General features: G+C 52.3%; 1 protein-coding gene across 1 annotated transcript in view; it reads right to left on the bottom strand.

The window, feature by feature from the left end:
* The window catches only part of LOC141091573 (uncharacterized), a 35,623-nt gene that overhangs the window by 15,200 nt on the left and 666 nt on the right, over nt 1–19,757 (bottom strand). The window contains exons 2-3 of the mRNA XM_073577231.1: nt 18,896–19,016; nt 17,777–17,856 (exon numbers count right to left, since the gene is read on the bottom strand). Coding sequence (XP_073433332.1) covers nt 17,777–17,856; nt 18,896–18,977 — 162 coding nt within the window. The 5' untranslated portion in view covers nt 18,978–19,016. The remainder of the gene's footprint in view (nt 1–17,776; nt 17,857–18,895; nt 19,017–19,757) is intronic.

Genomic DNA, 19,757 nt, shown 5'->3' with positions numbered 1-19,757 from the left:
CCGGTACCTTTCCTCCTCTTATTTTCCCATCTGCCTCGATCTTTGGACGACCTTCTATAGAAAAATCTCTTCCTAGTGAACGGACGCCTATAGGAAGGGGTTGGCAGGGTGGGGAATTTCTTTTTATCGTCCCCGGCTTTCTCCAAAAGTTCATCTAGAACTGGACCGAAGAGATCTTCTCCTTCACATGGGATGGAGCAAAGGCGGGATCTGGCCTGGATATCCCTGGGCCAGCACTTCAGCCATATAGCCCTTCGGGCTGCATTTGATAAACCTGCGGCTTTGGCCGCCATCCTTGTCGAATCTGCTGATGCATCGGTTAAAAAGGCTGCAGCATTCTGGATGGAAGGGAGGGTCTTCAGGATGGACTCTCTCGAGGCTCAGTCTTCTAACTGTGACTCAAGCTGGTCCAGCCAGACAATCATAGCTCTGGCTGTGCAGGTAGCCGCTACCGCCGGCCTTAGGGCGCTAGCTGACATTTCCCATGTCCCTTTCAGGTAGGAATCTGCCTTTTTGTCCAGCGGATCTTTCAAGGAAGCCATGTCATCAAAGGGGATAGCAGATTTTTTGGATGCTTTAGCCATCGATGCGTCCAATTTTGGGGCTTTATCCCATCGGTTCACCAAGGGGTGAAAAAAGGTGTAAAGGGATATCGGTGCTTAAAGGCCGGTGGTAGGGAGCTCTTTCTTTCTGGTTTCTTCCATTCCCTATTGATCAGGTTCTGGACCTTGTCATTTAATGGGAAAGATTTACGTTTCCTGGGGTCTAGGCCGCCGAACATCAGGTCTTGTGCTGACCGTTCTGGTTTTACGTCTGCTACCCCCATGGTGGCGCTTACCACTTGTTCTAGACTCAAGCAAAAAACGACTGGAGTCCTCCACTGAAGAGGACGCAGCAGAAGAAGTTGAGGGCTCTGAGGAATCTTCATTTCCTCTAGGGCCAGCTGAGGAGCCTGACCCTGAGAAACTCACTCTCTTTTTCTTCTTACAGGATTCCCCTTGGGGTAAAGACTTTAGAGCCTTAACTTCCGATCTGATAATTTCCCTTAGACTCGTAGCGAAGTCAGGGGTTTCTTCCGCCACCTGCAGAAGTGGGGAAGTATGTATGGTAATTTAGGGACTAAGGCATTTTTTTTTCCCAATCTCCTACCGTCTGCCGTATACATGACTGACACAGTTTTTTAGGGTAGGCGTCTGGCAAGGGACAACTGCAAAGGGGGCACTCCCTGTTTTTCGCTTTATCAGAGCACTTCTTCCCCTATAGGGAGAAAAATATAAGGGGAATACCGCATTAGGGCACATTCACGAAGATCTCTTACCCGAGCAGTAGGAGTAGGTACCGGATCACGGGGGAGGCGAGCTGAGTCCTTCAGCTTGGAGGTACTTCTGCGACTGGATTGCCCAGTACATTTTTTCTGCTGGGAGCTTGCCTGGGCCCTCTCTGAGGCGCGTTCCTGCTCTCGGTCCAGCTGGGCCACGGGAGCTTCCGGCTCATCCATTACTGCAAATGGGCCAAAAGCAGCCCTGCAGCGTTTGTGGCCTCCTCCCCCCCGGAAATCCGGGTCAGCAGGTTATGTGCCAGGGGTTCTATTTCTTCCCTCCCCCCTTTTGGGATGTTCACGCCTCTCCCGCCCCCCCACGTCCCGCTCCCCGCTGCTTCCGCCGCCATGCCGACACCCGCGCCACCGTCACCCAGCGGCAACAGGGAAAAGTAGGCCAGTATCTGACTTCCAGCCCGGCGCCGCTGGCCCCGCCCCTCCGACTGCGTCACGTCCGGCGCTGCAGTGAACGTGCCAAAAATGACAGCGGCGCCACGGCCCGACCCGCTCCACGCCCGCCACGCCAGCTGGCTCTGGATGGTGGCCCGGACTGCCGGAAGGCCGCAAGGAGGAGACCAGGACGGACCCAGGGGATCGGGGCAAAAAAAAATAAAAATACCCCGCTCCCACCTGCTCCGCACACTGTCGTGGAGCCCTACCCGGACCCACCGTGGCGCTTCCAGGGACCCCGCACTGACCGAGGTAGGAGAACCCCTCGCTACCCGAGTCGGTCAGCCGGCCTGGGGATTCCTCATCCATGATGGTACGATCTGTAGGGAATCATGTCCTTTCAGGAACAGGAAACCAACTGATGCGTGGGAGACGTGCCGCCCTTATGCATCTGTAGGATTTCCTGTTCCTGAAGTGCGGATCCCCCTTTATTATTCACTATAATTGTGGCTGTTGGGAGAGGAATATAGCAATTCTACCCACGAGGTAAACACTGGCCCAAACCAAAAAGCGACAGAGCACCGACCACAGGTGGTTCCATTCCACGCTGTCAAAGGCTTTATGCGCATCTAGAGATACCACCACTTTCTTAACCGCATTCTCAGCCGGAATTTGCATGTTTAAGTATAGCCTCCTTACACTGACAGCAGTGGATTTATCTGGCATAAAGCCAGATTGGTACGAGTGGACTATCTTATTACCCAGATTAGTCTGTTCGCCAGAGCCTTGGCCAGTATTTTGATATCTGCTGTCAAAAGCGATATTGGTCTATAAGACTCCGGCAGCTGTGGATCTTTTTCAGCTTTGGGAATGACCACAACAATGGCTTCCCTCATAGATGCGGGCAACACTCCCCTCTCCAACGCCTCATTAAATACCCCTAGCAATTTAGTTATTTTCTCATCGAGGTTTTTGTATACTTCAGCTGGGATGTGATGCTCTGCCCCCGTCATGGATGCCAAAGTCTCTCCCAATTCCTCCGCTGAGAGCGGTTTGTCTAGCCAATCTCTGTCTTCATTGCTTGGCTTAGGTAAGTTTGCCTCCCCTAGGACAGCATCAATCTCCCCTTCCACCTGCTGTGACGAGTATAACTTCCTGTAAAATCTCCTAAAGACTTCAAAAATTTGCTCCCCCTGTGTAACTACATTGCCATTCTCTAGTTTTAATGCATATACATGTGCCGAGTCCCGCTGCGCAGAAGCCACCACAGAGAGGATGTCCTACTTTTTCACCCTCAGCATAGAAAGCTTCTTTCTGAAATGCCCTTATCCTCTCTGCCTTGTGCAAATGTAATAATAATCTTTTATTTAGCACCAACATATTCCTCAGCGCTTTAAGGTTTAACAGTTCCAAACACAACAGTCACAAGTAACAACATTAGAAATAAGCCGGATTACTTACCGGTAATGCTCTTTTATGGAGTCCACGACAGCACCCACTTGAGGTAGCGGGATCAGCCCCAAAAGAACAGGAAACCTACAGAGACATAAAAGGGGGCGGTCCGCCTCTCCTCCTCAGTTTTGATTTCCTGTTCCCAGGGGAACCTCAGGAAGAATCCTTCAGAAGGCATACCTGGGCCAATGCACGCCGCCTGTGCAGTATCCGTGAGAACGGCAGGGGCTACGGTCCAGAAGCAGCGTCAGGGGAATTCCGTTAGACGGCTCCCACCTCGTCTGGTGGATGGTCTGGAGCGATGACTGGGCCCGGGAAGGGCCGCCCGGTCTCGCTCAGGAGCACTTCAGGGGCCGCATGGAGCGCAGATGCCCAGCGGCGGCTCGGGGACTAGGAGGAGCCACCGTACTGGAAAGGGTAAGAGCGCCAGTGGCGCAAAAAAAAAAAAAAAAAAAAAAAAAAAAAACTTGCGGCTTTACAGGACCAGGGGACGCGGCCCGGTGTGAAGAGCGGGCCTGCGCATGCGCCGCCTGACGTCAATGCTCCAGGGCCCGGAAGTAATGGGTGAACTTCCGGGGCACAGTGGCTGAGATACAGGGCGCCCACTAGCGCTACTGCGGGAGCACGAAGCACACGATGGGACCCGGAAGTGGCAGAAGAACTTCGGGATCGGGAAAGAAAAAAAATATATATGTGTCTATTTAAACGAACGCTGCAGAGGAGTCGGCGGTGAATCATGTCATCCCCAGGGGATGGGGGACTCTGCAGGGGGCAGTGCCCCCCAAGACGCTTGCAGAAGTGACGCCAGGACTACTCCTCAGCCATTTGATCCGGTACCGTAAGCTTCACTGGGTGAGTGCGCAAAACATACTCTGCCTATTAAGCTGACACCCCTCTTTTTCTCGCCATGTCTCCCCCCCTCTTTCAGGCTAAGGGAAAGGAATAATCTAAGCAAAGAATGCGCTTTATGCGCTCAGCCTCTCCCTGACTCCTACCCCCCCCCCCCCAAAAAAAAAAAAAAAAAAAAAAAAAGCTCTGCAAGCAGCCAGACAGGGGGCCGCATTGTCATCTAAGGACTTACGGGAGACCAGGGGGGGGGAAAAAAAAAAAAAAAAAAAAAAAAAAAAGTAGCTCTCAGTTTCAGATGAGGTACAAGAGATGGCCTCAGACTCCTCACTCACGTCGTCGTCATCAATCATCATCATCATGAATTGAGAGACGATCATGTTTTCCCCCTTGATAATGTTGATAACCTGGTCAAATCCATAAGAAACACTAGGGGGTGTGGGGAGGCAAAAGGCGCTCAAACCACGCAAGTTATAACGTTTGCGGGTTTGGCCCCCCTTTTATGTCTCTGTAGGTTTCCTGTTCCTTTGGGGCGGATCCCGCTACCTCCAGTGGGTGCTGTCGTGGCGAAGGGAAAAAATACAATTATGAAAGCACAATAAGCCGCCCCTGCTGGTGAGAGCTTACAATCTACAATGAGGTGGGGGAGATACAGAGTACAGGGGTGTAAATACAATGGTGTATTTACAATGATGGTCCAGCCATGTGTGAATGGGCTACACATGCACACTCACACATACAGTAAAATGACTTTGATTAGGGAACGTGATAGGCCGCTCTGAACAAATGCGTTTTGAGGGAGCGCCTGAAACTATGCAAATTGTGGCTGGTCCTAATTTCTTGGGGTAGAGCATTCCAGAGGATTAGCGTGTAGGAGGGCGAGTTTCAGCTATGTAACCGGGCCGGAACCAAGGGGGCTGTCACCAAGGTTCCCAGGGGATCTGTTTCCAGGGGACATTATTAGAAGACGGACCAGAGACAGTTCTAGAAAGAATGGGGGCGGAGCAACTATAACAAGGGCAGAAGACGCCAGCAGGGGGCTCTCGACAGAGAGGGAGAGAAGGAGCAGAAAACCTAGGTGGTGCCAGAGAGCCAGGAGAACCCAGCGTCTGCCAAGGAGATTGGACGAGGACTCACCAGTACCAGGGAGGACAGCTCCAAGAGACAGAGTCGACTGACAGCAACCGGACGCCCGCGGTCGCACCCCAGCCCGCAGCTGCAGCCTCCCCGCCGCCACCAGTGGCCGCCACTGCCCGACTCCAGCCCGCGGCTGCAGCCTGCCCGCCGCTGCCCGACTCCAGCCCACGGCTGCGGCCTACCCGCTGCCACCACCGCTCGACTCCAGACTGCGGCTGCGGCCTACCCGCTGCCACCCGCCACTGCCCAACTCAAGTCCGCGGCTGCGGCCTACCCGCTGCCACCCACGGCCGTCACTTCCCGACTCCAGCCCGCGGCTGCGGCCCACCCGTTGTCACCCACGGTCGCCATCATCTCGCCTCCCCGAGGGGACCCTACACTAAGGGATCCCCCTGGGGCCTGCTGTGCCCCATCTACACCTGGGCGTAGGAATGCCAGAAGCCTGCGTCAGCTCCTTGTCAGCTGGGCCCAGCGGCTGCGACGCCGGACATTTCCTGGACAAGAACTCTGTAGGACATCAGAGAAGGAGAAGTGACATTTTGTTGTTAGATCCTCATAGTTCCAGGACTCGTAGATGGCCAAATCGCTGCCATATATTTACCAGCACCGGCCGGGTAGTAATCTCAGGTTAACTGTGTGTGTTGTTGTTTAAATCCCTGCGAGGAAAACTACTGTAAGCTTGCCAGTTATACTAATAATCCGTATATAAAAGTTGAATTGAAACTTGCTCCATCTCGTCACTGCATCCTGCATACCAACGAGTACCACATTTGGCGTAGTCGGCAGGATTCAGTCTCCGAGCGCGAGCGGGGATGCTGCGGACCAAGGGGGCGATGGGGCCCCCGGTCTAGTTTATCTTTGGGGGCGATGTTGAGTAACCTGCCCAGGTTAGGATGCACCCAATGACCCCTGACCTGGAGGCCAAGGTGACCATAATGGCGCTGGACGGGGAGGCCCGGGACTCCGTGATGCTAAGGCCCCCAGGGCAACTAAACACTTTTGCCAGGGTATTACAGATTTTGAAGGAGACCCATGGGGACCCGACTGATGTGGGAGAATTGAGGACCCGGCTATTCAGCCGTATGCAGGGGGAAGGGGAGACAGTCACACAGTACATGAACGTCCTGCAGGAGCTATACACAGCCATCAAGCGGAAGGACGGGGTAGGTATAGGACCCATTGATATAACCCTGGGCAACCTCTTAGTGACTGGACTGTGAGACCCCCTGACCAAGTAAGTTTTGCGGGAGCGTGTAAGGGTAAATCTGCGGATGGCTTTCTCCGAGATAGGGAGCAAGGCACGCGCATGGGAGCAAGAGCAGGGGGGTGACAGCCCCCGTGGGGAAGGTCCGGCGTACTGAAACTTCCATGAACGCCATTGGAGAGCCCCAATGGGTGGAAGAAATGAGACAAGAGTTGAAGAGTATTAGGGGCGAATTGGCCGAGGTGAAGAGGAGGGCCGACACTGCGGGCAGCCAGCCGGGGCCGGGAGCGGCAACCTGGAGACCTCGTAACCCCCCGGGGCAGCCGACTTGTTTTGACTGCGGCGAAGTGGGCCACTATGCCCGAGAGTGTCCTCGGCGTGGGAAGTACCCACCCCGGCAGCCATTAAACTAAAGGGCTCTGAGCTGGGGGGGACGCCGCTCGGAGCCAGAACCTACAACGACGGGTGGTGCAAGTCCCGAAGACCTAATCGCAAAGTGTCCGCTGATATGGGCAGAGTTTGAAGGACATGCGGTGCGATGCCTAGTGGACACGGGGTAACAAGTTACAACCATGCCAGAGACTTATTTCTGGCTGCACTTCCTCGGAGCTATAAGGCCCCAATGGAGGTCTGTGATAAAGGTACTGGCCGCTAACCAGCTACCAATCCCCGGAGTGGCCTGGATGCAAATCTCGATGTACGGCAAGCAGTTGGACCGACGAGGTGTGGTCCTGACCCAGGGGAACACGAGCGAAAGACACCCCGTTACCCTGGGCATGAATATATTGCGGGAGTTTGGCAGCCTGCTCCTCAGCGGGCCAACCCAAGAGACTTTAAAACAATGAAGCCCTCGCACTCCCCAAGGGCAAGTCTTCCAACAGCTAGTGCGGGAGGCACGGGTCTGAGAGGCCTGCCAAGAGGGGGAGGTGCTGGGGAAGGTGATCGCACCTGCGGCTCCTCAGCTTGTGTTACCACCATAACAGACAGTAGTGGCCCTGCCCGTCCGGGCCCATGTACCTCTGGAGGGAGTAGAGGTAAAGGTGGAGCCATGCTTCTCCGAGTGCTTGCCCCTTGGGAGTCCTGGTGGCTCGCGCCCTGGCCACTGTGAGAAAGGGGACGGCCCTCGCACGCTGTGTCAACTTGGAATATCAGGACGTCATCCGTCGACCTAGCATTGAAATGGCAAAGCTGGTGAAATCCCTGGCGGAGGTGCTCCCTACTCCAGCACTGCAGCTAGGAGTGAATGCAGGGGACCCGTGGGCTGTAACTGTACGTTCCCTTCAGACCGAGGGGAGCCTGCCTGAGCAGGAAGGGCAAGTGATCCTGGAGAAAATGCGAGCGGAGCTTTCCGGCCTAGCACTGACTCAAATACACCAGGTGGAAGCCCTCCTGGGCCGTTACCGAGAGGTATTCGTCCGTCACGAAGACGACTTTGGGTGCACCACGGAAATCATGCACGACATTCCCACCGAAGGAACGGCCCCCATCAGAGAGCGATACTGGCAGATCCCGCCGCAGTTATACCAAGAGGTAAAAACACTATTGGGCCAGATGCTGCGGAAGGGGGTCATCCGGGAAAGCCAAAGCCCTTGGGCGGCCCCCACTGTGGTTCTGCGTGGACTACCGAAAGCTGAACGCCTGTACCATCAAGGACTCATACCCGCTTCCCTGTATAGAGGAGTGCCTGTCGGCTCTGGGAAAGGCGACGTACTTTTCTACCCTGGCCTTAGCCAGCGGATACTGGCAGGTGCCAATGTCGGAAGAAGATTGTGCAAAAACCGCCTTCATCTTACCCATGGGACTGTTCGAATTTAATCGTATGCCGTTCAGGCTGGCCAACGCCCCCGGGACCTTCCAGCGACTAATGGAACGGTGCCTCGGTGACCTCAACTTCGAGGCCACCTTGATATACTTGGACGATATCATCATATACGCCGCCACATTCGAAGAACACTTGCAACGTCTGGGTCAGGTGCTCGGTCGGCTGCAAAAGTACGGTTTGAAGGTAAAGCCCCAGAAATGACACCTGTTCCGCACACAAATCGAATACCTGGGGCATGTTGTTTCCGCCTAGGGCATGAGGCCGTCCATGGAAAAGGTCGCCGTGATACAGGAGTGGCCTACCCCAGAGATGGTAAAAGACGTGCGGGCCTTTCTGGGGCTGGCCGGATATTACCGTCGCTTCATAAAACACTTCGCCCGAGCCCTGCAAGACCTGCTGAAGAGAACCCCAGCCGGAGCCAACAGCTGGAGGGTCCAATGGCGCGAACCACAGGTGGAAGCCTTCCAAGACCTCAAAACTGCACTCTCGGAAGCCCTGATGATGGCCTACGCGGATTTTTCGCAACCGTTCATCATGCACACCGACAGGAGCCTGCACAGGATGGGAGCTGTGTTGTCACAAGTACAGGGCGGCCGAGAGAGGGTGATCGCTTACGGCAGCAGATTGCTTCACGACTCCGAACACAACCCTGACAACTACAGCTCCTTTAAGCTCGAGCTTCTCGCGGTAGTATGGGCCATGACGGAGTGACTCGCAGAATACCTAGCTGGCTCTGAGGTAGTGGTACGGACTGACAACCCGCTGGCCCACCTCGAAAATGCCAAACTAGGGGCCTTAGAACAATGATGGGTGGCTCGAATGGCCAAGTTCAAATACAAAATCATATACAAACGGGGAGCGGAGAACATACATTGTTATGAATGGGTCACCGAGGAGAAAAAAGCAAAACAAGCTAAGTCACAGAAAACCAGAGAGGTTGGTAACTATGCAAATTGCAGATCCCTGATCCTACCACAAACTAGCAGCAGCCGTGGAGCGTACCTACGATGATCCTAGACGCCTCGTCACGGCCGGAGGACTAAATAAGCCTAAAGCAAGAAAAGGGGAAAACTAACTGCCCCAGAGCAGACCCCAAAGGAAAGACAGCCCCCACACATGTATTGACAGTGAAACAAGATGAAAGCACAAACACAGGCAGGAAAATAGGCTGAGCAAACGATGGGGCCCAAACTAACTAGAAAGGAAAGGAAAGACACTGTCTGCAACCTGCAAAAAACCCTACAAAATAATGTCCAACACTTCTGATAGCAAAATTAACCCTGAAGTGTCACTAGACTTCTCCCACTATATCAGCACTCTGAAATATTCTGAGACAGAGCAAAAGAAGGCCAAACTAGTAAGGGACAAAAAGCAAATTGGCAAAATACTGATACACAAGAGTGGAAATTCAGCACAGCCCCCAGCCGGGGCTGGCTGACCACACAAAAAACTGAATAGACCAACAAAATCAAGTGTGAACATTAGCAGAAAAACTTAGCTTTAGATGACTGGAACAGAGTTGAAAACCAAGAGCTAACAAGCCAGAAGGAATCACCAGCACCAGAATAGGGCATCGGCTGTCTTAAATCCAATCTCAGACTCCTGAGGTCCAGTCGTCATCCTCATTCTCAGGTGACAGATCTCCACCGATCAAATCAGCCTCACTACCTTCTGTTACCACCAGAGGGAGTCTGGAAGGAGAACTCACAACTGGTGAACCAGAGAATGAACTCACAACAATACATGCCGATAACCTGTCCCGAATCCGACGCACGGCTCCCGGATGGAGCCGAGATGAAGAGCTGGAAGGTGAAGAAACACCGTTTTCCCTAAGTTCCGCCAAAATCACAGCAGTAAGACAGGAACAGGCCCAGACAAGACCCACTAGAGGCATCCTACAGCAGTCCCGGGATGAATAGATTCAACAGCAAAAAGAAGATGGAGAAATTAGCCCCTTACGTCGATGGGTGGCCACGAGACAGCTGCCCGATGATACTTAAAGGAAAAACACTGTCTAGAGACACGCTGCTAATGTTACGCCAGTGGAAGAAACTAGTGATCAAAGGTGGACTACTGTATCGAACGACAGCGCTACGCACAAAACAGACAGTGGCGTGGCAGGTGGTGGTACCAGGGGCCCACGAAAAAGGGGCTCATTTCGGGGCCCAAAAGACTTTTCAATGGTTAAAACAGATGGCCTACCATCCCCGATTACAAACTGAAGTAGAAGAAGTTTGCCGTGCGTGCCGCCTATGTGAGCTAACTGCCCGTTGTTAAGGTGGTTTAAACGATAGTGACAACAGCACCCCTCGAGCTACTAATGGTAGACTATCTAACCATCGGTCCGGCCCACCAAGGGTACGAACATTGTCTAGTTATGGTGGACCATTTTACCAAATTCGCTGTGCTGACCCCAACCCGAGATCAAACAGCAGAATCGGCCACCTACGCAATCTGTAAGAATTTTATTTAAGTATATGGCTGTCCCCAACTAATCCACTCAGACCAAGGTGCCTGCTTCTTGGGGAAAGTAATGGCGGAACTACATCGTCTATATGGCATCGACAAATCCCAGACGACTCCATATCATCCGCAGGGGAATGGAGCCTGCGAATGATTTAACCGGACCCTAATCCAAATGTTACGTACCCTGAAGGACGACCGAAAGACCCGTTGGCCCGAATACGTCCCCGAACTGGTCTGGGTATACAACAACTGGGTACACCGAATCACCGGCTACACTCCGTACTCGCTTCTCTTCTGCCGGGCAGGCAAAGGGATCACTGAGATGGAATTGGACCCAGAAGAGGAACAACCTTGGGCAGGAGTCTCCTCGTGGGTCCGAAATCACCGGTACCATCTGCAAACCCTGCATCGGCTGGTCCAAACAAAGCTCCAAGACCTGGAACACCCAGGGAAGGCCTCGTCACAATCCGCCGAATTACAAAGGTGGGATCGCGTACTCGTAAAAGACCAGCGCCCCTGAAACAAATTGGAACACCGCTGGGAAGAGAGTCCATACTGAATATTGCGATGAATAAGCCCAGACGGGCCGGTGTATGAGATACAATCAGAAAGAGAGGGAGATCATCCCATCCGAACAGTACATCGCAATACGTTGAGGCCTTGTATATCTACAGACCCAGAACAGCCTGAAGCCTCCTCTCAGGTCCCCAAGCCTCCGCCTGTTGTATGGAATGATGACGACAAAGAGGACCTTACGGCCGTACAAGCGAACACTTCAGGGGCCGACATCCCGGCGGCCTCAGTCACCCAAACACCTTCCACCACCCCAGAAGACTCCAGCGCAACAACTGAACCGCGACGCTCAGAGTGGTCTACAACAGGAAAACCCCCTGAACGCTATGAATAAGACCAGTTCGAGTGGCAGAAAAGACTTCAATGCCAAAATACAAATACAAACCTCCCCGCACCCTCGCCCAAGCAAACAGGATGGGGGAGTGTAGGAGGGCGAGTTTCCGCTATGTAACCGGGCCGGAACCAAGGGGACTGTCACCAAGGTTCCCATGGGATCTGTTTCTGGGGGACATTACTTTATTAGAAGACGGACCAGAGACAGTTCTAGAAAGTATGGGGGCGGAGCTACTATAAAAAAAAGGCAGAAGACGCCAGCAGGGGGCACTCGACAGAGCAGGAAAGAAGGAGCAGGAAGCCTAGGTGGCGCCAGAGAGCCAGGAGAAGCCAGCGTCTGCCAAGGAGATTGGACGGGGACTCACCGGTACCAGGGGGAGGACAGCTCCAAGAGACAGAGCTGACTGACAGCAACCGGACGCCCGCGGTTGCACCCCAGCCCGCGGCTGCGGCATCCCTGGCGCCACCCGCGGCCACCTCTGCCCGACTTCAGCCCGCGGCTGCGGCCTACCCGTTGTCACCCGCCACTGTCCAACTCCAGCCCGCGGCCTACCCTCTGCCACCTGCGGCCGCCACTGCCCGACTCCAGCCCGTGGCTGCGGCCCGCCCGTTGTCACCAGCGGTCGCCATCATCTCACCTCCCCGAGGGGACCCTATGCTAAGAGATTCCCCTGGGGCCTGATGTGCCCCATCTACACCTGGGCGTAGGAACGCCAGAAGCCTGCGTCAGCTGGGCCCAGCGGCTGCGACGCCGAAGGGACGTTTCCCGGACAAGAACTCTGCAGGACGTCAGAGAAGGATAAGTGACATTTTGTTGTTAGATCCTCATAGTTCCAGGACTCAGTTGGCCAAATCGCGGCCATATAGTTACCAGCACCGGCCGGGTAGTAATCTCGGGTTATCTGTGTGTGTTGTTTAAATCCCAGCGAGGAAAACTACTTTTAGCTTGCCAGTTATTCTAATAATCCATATATAAAAGTTGAATTGAAACTTGCTCCGTCTCCGCCTTGTCACTGCATCCTGCGAGTACCACAGGCGCAGCGCGGGAGAAGTCTTGGAGTCGGGAGTGGGAGGTACGGATTAGTGCAGAGATTAGCCGAAAGTCGTTTGCAGAGTGCAGAGATCGGTTAGGCTGATAGACAAACGAGGGAGGAAGTGTAAGGGGGTGCCGCACTGTGGAGAGCTTTGTGGGCGAGAACAAGTACTCTGAATTGGATTCTATAATGAATGGGCAGCCAGTGTAACGACTGGCGAAGAGCGGACGTGTCCGAGTACCGATTAGCCAGATGGATGACCCTGGCTGCTGCATTAAGGGTGGACTGGAGAGAGGAAAGTCGAGTGAGGGGGAGGCCAATTAATAGAGCGTTACAGTAGTCCAGGCAGGAGAGGATCAGGGCAACAGTGAGTTTGGTTGCGGTCAGAGAGTGGAATCGGCGAGTTATCTAGGTAGTTTATTTACCTCCTCCTGAGCAGCCTTTATGCGGTTTTGCGTGTCCTGTATATGCTGGTTACTCAGCGCTTCCTCCGATACCCTCAATTCCTCCATTTACACTATATCAGCGTTTCTGGATGTGGTCTTATGCCTTAATATGTCTCTGAACAAAATTCCCCTTAAATATGCCTTCATAGTGTCCCAAACAATGTGTTATTCTGCACTACCCTTAAGCCTAAAAAAATTCTGCTACCTCATCACCAATCTTCCCCATGTCTAGGAGTTGCAACCAAAAACGATGAATCTTCCATCCCAACCCCGATTTACTCCCCTGGTCCTTCATTTGTAGTAGAACCACTACCGGACTGTGATCCCACAACACTCTTGGCAAAAACTCCACCTTCTGTACCAAATTATTCATCTGTTCATTTGCCAAGGCTACGTCTATACGGGACAAAGAGCCATATGTTGCCGAATAGCAAGAGTAGCAATACTTATCCACATTCCGTACCCACCAAAAATCTGTCAAAGCCACTTCCTTTAAGTAGTTACCAAACTCTAGTCTCATTCCCCTCATTCTTCAACAAGGCATGTCTTCCCTTATCCCAGTGGTCATTGACACTTTTGTTTATATCACCCACTATAAGCATAGGAACCCGTACCCATCTACCCGATATTTGTAGAATTTCTTGCATCTTTCCCCCTCCCCGAGTATGGTGGAGGGATATATACAGACACAATGCATAACAGTCTATTGAAAATCTTACACACTACAAATACGTATAGACAGTGTTTGTCGATCAACACCTTTACCTCCTCAAACGGTGTGCTTGTGTGTACCAGTATGGACACCCCTCTAGCGTAGGCTGAGAACATCGAGTGATACGTCTTCCTCACCCATCTCTTCCCTAGCCAGGTGCGTTTCCTGAAGGCATATCACCGTGGGCCTCTGTTGTATAATATATTGCAATATTGCTGTTCGTCTCATGTTATTAGATAGGCCTCTGGTGTTCCAGCTTAAGATTTTAACCCTTCCTCCCATCATAGTCAATGAGATCAGTATTTCGTCTCCCCTGTTAGGTCTCCATCCCCTCCCGGTATCCTCCCCCCCCCCCCCCCCCCCCGATTCCCCATTTAAAAACTCAAATTAAACTACCCCTCACACTTCCCCGACCCTCTCCCCACAGGGACTTTATCAACCCTTTGTTTTAATATTTATACCGCCCTCTATACGAGAAAGGTGAACGCCTTTCCACAAGCTATCAGTTATTAGGGTCCGAGGTTTCAGACAGACACTTTACTACTCTTCTGGTTAACTCTCCACCACTTCATCTCTCCTGCCCACCGATGACAGAATAAAATGCATGTTGTGCCGCTGAACACAACCATCACGAACATTTTCATCCCACAGTGCCAGAGGACAATTATCCCATAACCATTCAAATTTTACAATCATAACAATTAACCCTCGAACAACCAGAGCCTTCTTCAGCAGGCCTTGTCTGCCCCAATACGTTTGCCGTTCTGATCTAGCCAATTTGTTGCCTCCTCAGGGGTCTAAAAAAAAGTCTACCCCTCCCAGGGCCACCACCCTTAATTTGGCCGGATATATCATTGAGTACGCCAAACCCAGTCCTCGCAGTCTCCTCTTGACCTCTCCGAATTTCATCCTGAGCTTTTAAACTGCTGCGGAATAGTTCGGGTATATAGATATCAATTTCCATCAATAGTTAAGTCTGCCATGTCTCTGGCTCTTCTAAGTAAGCTATCACGGTCCCGGTAACTCAGGGTTTTGGCCAGAATAGATCTCGGGGACGACCCTGGGGGTAAGGGTCTTGATGGTACTCGATGAGCCCTCTCCACTGCGAACAATTTTGCAAGGCTGCTCCTCCCTCTTTAGTTTTCAGCCATGATTCGATATAATCAGTGGGGTTGTTCCCTTCTACCTTTTCAGGAACTCCAATTATTCTTAGATTGTTCCTACGGAGCGATTTTCAAGATTGTCTGTTTTAAATTCCAGCTCCAAGATGCGTTGGGACATAATTTTTTCTCTTTTTTTTTTTTTACCAGTTCAGCACTCTGATCCTCAGCACTACCGACACGCTCCTCCACCGCCTCCGTCCTCTCCTCAGCTTTCTGCATGGCAGTACGGAAATTAACCATTTCACCCTTTAAGCCATCGACCTGCAGGGTCAGGGCTGTGAGTGCAGATTTGCAGAAGGTCACTACTGAGAATACATCCTTCCTTCAGTGTCGTTCACTGTGTGCAGGGGCTTGTGAGGCTGCTGCAGTGGGGGATGTGCCGCACTTATCCTGTGACTTAGCAGGCATGGGGGTCTGCTCAGTTTTGGGGCTGCACTGTGCCTGGGACTGCTCTCCGTTCAACTCCCCTGTGCCCTCCTCGCCTCCAGGTCCCTGTTGCTGCCTCTCTGCCCCCTCCATTCTGACAAACTTCTCCAGCTTGGAGATCACTTCCATCCTCCTCCTGTACGCAACACTTGCCTTGACAGCCTCCTCAGCTGCTGACCCAGCGCCACCTTGGGTCCGGGTGTTCCCCTCCGTGTTATCTGGGCCTTGGACGGGTTTCCCACGCTCACCACAATCTCGGGCACTTGAGCAGCTGCCTCAGGCGTTCGGCGGCGCCTCCGTTCAGCCCTGTATTCGGTATGTGCAGCAGGAGAGCTCCAACACACTCTCACATACCCTACTAGGCCATGCCCCCCACAGGATGGCTATTAGGCTGGAGTCACATTAGCATAAAGCATCCGATGTGATATTTTGATGACACTCGGCTCCAGCTGTGAGCCGAGTGTCCGTGCCCGATGCTCTAATCCTCTGGCATGAGAAAACTGGAGCACAGGTGCGGAGGAGACGGGAGAAATTTCTCCATCTCCTCCATTGCAGGAGTCCGCCGGAATCGCACTGCACTCGGGTGGCATCCGAGTGCTATGTGATGTTTTACAGTGCATGCAGATTCTTGCAGCCATTTGCTGCATGTGGCCATTGCTTTCACATGCAGATTCTGCACGAGAAAGTAATCGCAGATGTGCACTACCCCAAATAATAACACTGGGCCGAGTGCAATCGAACTGCACTCGTTCAATTTATTAGCTCGTGTGAGCAAGCCAAGTCGTGTACTCCACAAATCTGGCCTTTATGGAAGACTGGCAAGAAGAAAGCCATAAGAAATACTGTTGGGGGGGGGGGCACAGCGAGCATGTGGAAGAAGGGGCTCTGGTCAAATCAGACCAAAGGAGAACTTTATGGCTAGAAGCAAAAAGCTATGTGTGTTAGTAATCTAACCCTGAACATCCCTGTCACACACGGAGGAGACTTTTCTTCAGCAGGGGCAGGGAAGCTGGTCAGAGTTGATGGGATGGAGCCAAATACAGGACAAACCTGGGGAAAACTTGTTAAAGGCTGCAGAAAACCTGGGACTGGGGTATAGGTTCACCTTCCACCAGGACAACCCTTAACATCCTGCCAGAGCTACAAGAAGGGTTTAGATCACATCACATTCCTGTGTGTGAACGGCGCAGTCACCGTCCAGACCCAAATCTCCAAGAATCTGTGACAAGACGTGAAAATCACTGATCACAGACGTCTCCATCCAATGTCACTGAGCGAGAGCGAGTGTGCAGAGAGTAAGGGGCAGAATGTCACCTCTAGATGTGCAAAGCTGGAGAGACAGACCCCAAAAGACTGCAGCAGAGAAAGGTGGAGAGACAGACCCCAAAAGACTGCAGCAGAGAAAGGTGAGAGAGACAGACCCCAAAAGACTGCAGCAGAGAAAGGTGAGAGAGACAGACCCCAAAAGACTGCAGCAGAGAAAGGTGAGAGAGACAGACCCCAAAAGACTGCAGCAGAGAAAGGTGAGAGAGACAGACCCCAAAAGACTGCAGCAGAGAAAGGTGAGAGACAGACCCCAAAAGACTGCAGCAGAGAAAGGTGGAGAGACAGACCCCAAAAGACTGCAGCAGAGAAAGGTGGGACAGACCCCAAAAGACTGCAGCAGAGAAAGGTGGGAGAGACAGACCTCTAAAGACTGCAGCAGAGAAAGGTGGGAGAGACAGACCTCTAAAGACTGCAGCAGAGAAAGGTGGGAGAGACAGACCTCTAAAGACTGCAGCAGAGAAAGGTGGAGAGAAAAACCTCAAAAAGACTGCAGCAGAATCTGCAGCAAAAGGAGGTCAAACAAAGTACTGACTCGGGGGCTGAATACAAATGCACCTCAGAAGGTTCAAATGAATATTTTTACAATAATTAGAAAACCTTGTATCATTTCCTTTAAACGTCACAAAGACTTGCTGCTTAGTGTTGATATCACAAAATCTCAAAGTATTTTTCAGTTTGTGGGTGTAACGTGAAAATATTCATTGGTATGAAAGTTTTTTCAAGGCACTGTATATCTCGCATGATACATAGAGTCCCCTTTTATTTTCCATTCCCTATGTACAGTAGGTGGATCATTAACATTCATCAGCACAATTGAGTCTTTAGAAACCTTGCTGATCTGAATACACATTTTATCATTATTTATTTCCTCACTCTTGTGCAGTGTAACACTTCCGTGACCTCATACGTGCGGCCTGCGCTCAGTGTGCGGAGGAGGAGGCCTCTTCCTTCTCTCTCTGTGTATATTGTATTCAGCATGGATCTTTATCACCATTTTATGTAATATTCCAATAAACATTACGGTTTTACACTTCCTTATGCTTGCTATAGGTTTACCATAATTTATGACAAGTACGACTACAAGACTCAAAGACCCCGTTCCAAATACTAGAGCTCAGCCCCATCTACCTGATGATCCTCCTCTGCACGGTCCGGGGTACACTGAGGACGGGGACTTCTCTCTGGTGGGTTTCTCCTACTGGATCCATCTGTGGGAGACAGACACTCAGTGGTGGAGTCCATGACTGGCGGGAGATCCGTCTATCACAGACTGCTCTCATCACCTCCTGTCCTGGGTTATCGGGGTCTTATAGCAATGTAAAGCTTCTAAAAGCTCCAGGCTCATACAGTCAGCCCCGCACTGAAAAGAGGTCCTGCACATAAATGTAAGGGCACTATGTAATGCATGACGGGGTCAGTTATCCCCATCACTTGGTTTGGCGTTGATGTGATCTGCATTAACATTAAATATATTAACCATTGCATGAACTGATACAGCGACAGTAAGGCCGAGGCTGCGTTAGCTGCAGCAGGGGAGGGGGGGGCAACGTAAGGCAAAATAAAAGCATCGTATCTGCATTGTACAGATTCCTCCACCACCTGCAGAAAAAAGTGGAATGAGTCACCTGGCCAATTGCATGGATTCCTAAGGCCCAGGACTCGCACAAATAAAGGCTGAGCAGCCGGTGTAGGAACAGGATGGATCCAGCAAAAAAACTGCGACCTTGTAGTGAAATATAGCCATTAATAAGCCATTTGTCATGATTAACACACAAGTAGACTCGCATTGGTCTCTATGCTGCGCCATTGTGTATTGTGCTGTAGTGTATTCAGTGGACCACATTCCTGCGATGTTCATATTTTACATGGCTCACTAATAGCTAGCTTTTACCACAAGGTCACACTTTTATCGCAGGATCAACCCTGCCTTTATCCGATTCCTCCAGCACATCCAGAAACATGGAACTCAAACATTGTGGAAAACCAGTAAAAGAAGTAACTCCACAACCAGTGGCTCCGTGTACTGTAACCTCAGAGATCTGTGATAAAGATCAACCGGGAGGAAATGTCCATGTACGAGATCTGTTCTCCAGGATGTCGGGATAAACTGACGCTAAGGAAAATATCAACCACTGACCGTCGGGAGAAAACTCTCTGTACGAAGAATTCTGATACACAGAAGATTCCATCTTACATTACATGTGAAGGGGCTCATAGGGCGGTCAATGCCTACAAGTCTCCTCTCACCTGATGTGCGGGGCTGCGGGGCCGCCATCATGCCGTCCTCGTACAGATTCTGGTGTATTTCTAGATACTCCCACTCCTCCATGGAGAAATAGACGAAGATATCCTGACACCATATAGGAACCTGACAATGAGAGCGTCATTACCCAGAATCCTCCACACCGCTGACTTCCCCCAGCCCCCATGTATCTCCAGTGCCCCTCACACCACTGACCTCACACAGCCACCATGTATCTCCAGTGCCCCCCACACCACTGACCTCCCACAGCCCCCATGTATCTCCAGCGCCCCCCACACCACTGACCTCCCACAGCCCCCATGTATCTCCAGTGCCCCCCACACCACTGACCTCCCACAGCCCCCATGTATCTCCAGTGCCCCCCACACCACTGACCTCCCACAGCCCCCATGTATCTCCAGCACCCCACACCACTGACCTCCCACAGCCCCCATGTATCTCCAGTGTCCCCCACACCACTGACCTCCCACAGCCCCCATGTATCTCCAGCGCCCCCCACACCACTGACCTCCCACAGCCCCCATGTATCTCCAGTGCCCCCCACACCACTGACCTCCCACAGCCCCCATGTATCTCCAGTGCCCCCCACACCACTGACCTCCCACAGCCCCCATGTATCTCCAGCACCCCACACCACTGACCTCCCACAGCCCCCATGTATCTCCAGCGCCCCACACCACTGACCTCCCACAGCCCCCATGTATCTCCAGCGCCCCCCCACACCACTGACCTCCCACAGCCCCCATGTATCTCCAGTGCCCCCCACACCACTGACCTCCCACAGCCCCCATGTATCTCCAGTGCCCCCCACACCACTGACCTCCCACAGCCCCCATGTATCTCCAG

The sequence above is a fragment of the Dendrobates tinctorius genome, unplaced genomic scaffold (assembly GCF_039654945.1).
Source record: "Dendrobates tinctorius isolate UK_male_01 unplaced genomic scaffold, ASM3965494v1 ptg000055l, whole genome shotgun sequence".
Classification (NCBI taxonomy): domain Eukaryota; kingdom Metazoa; phylum Chordata; class Amphibia; order Anura; family Dendrobatidae; genus Dendrobates; species Dendrobates tinctorius.
This window is presented reverse-complemented; position numbering and strand designations above follow the sequence as displayed.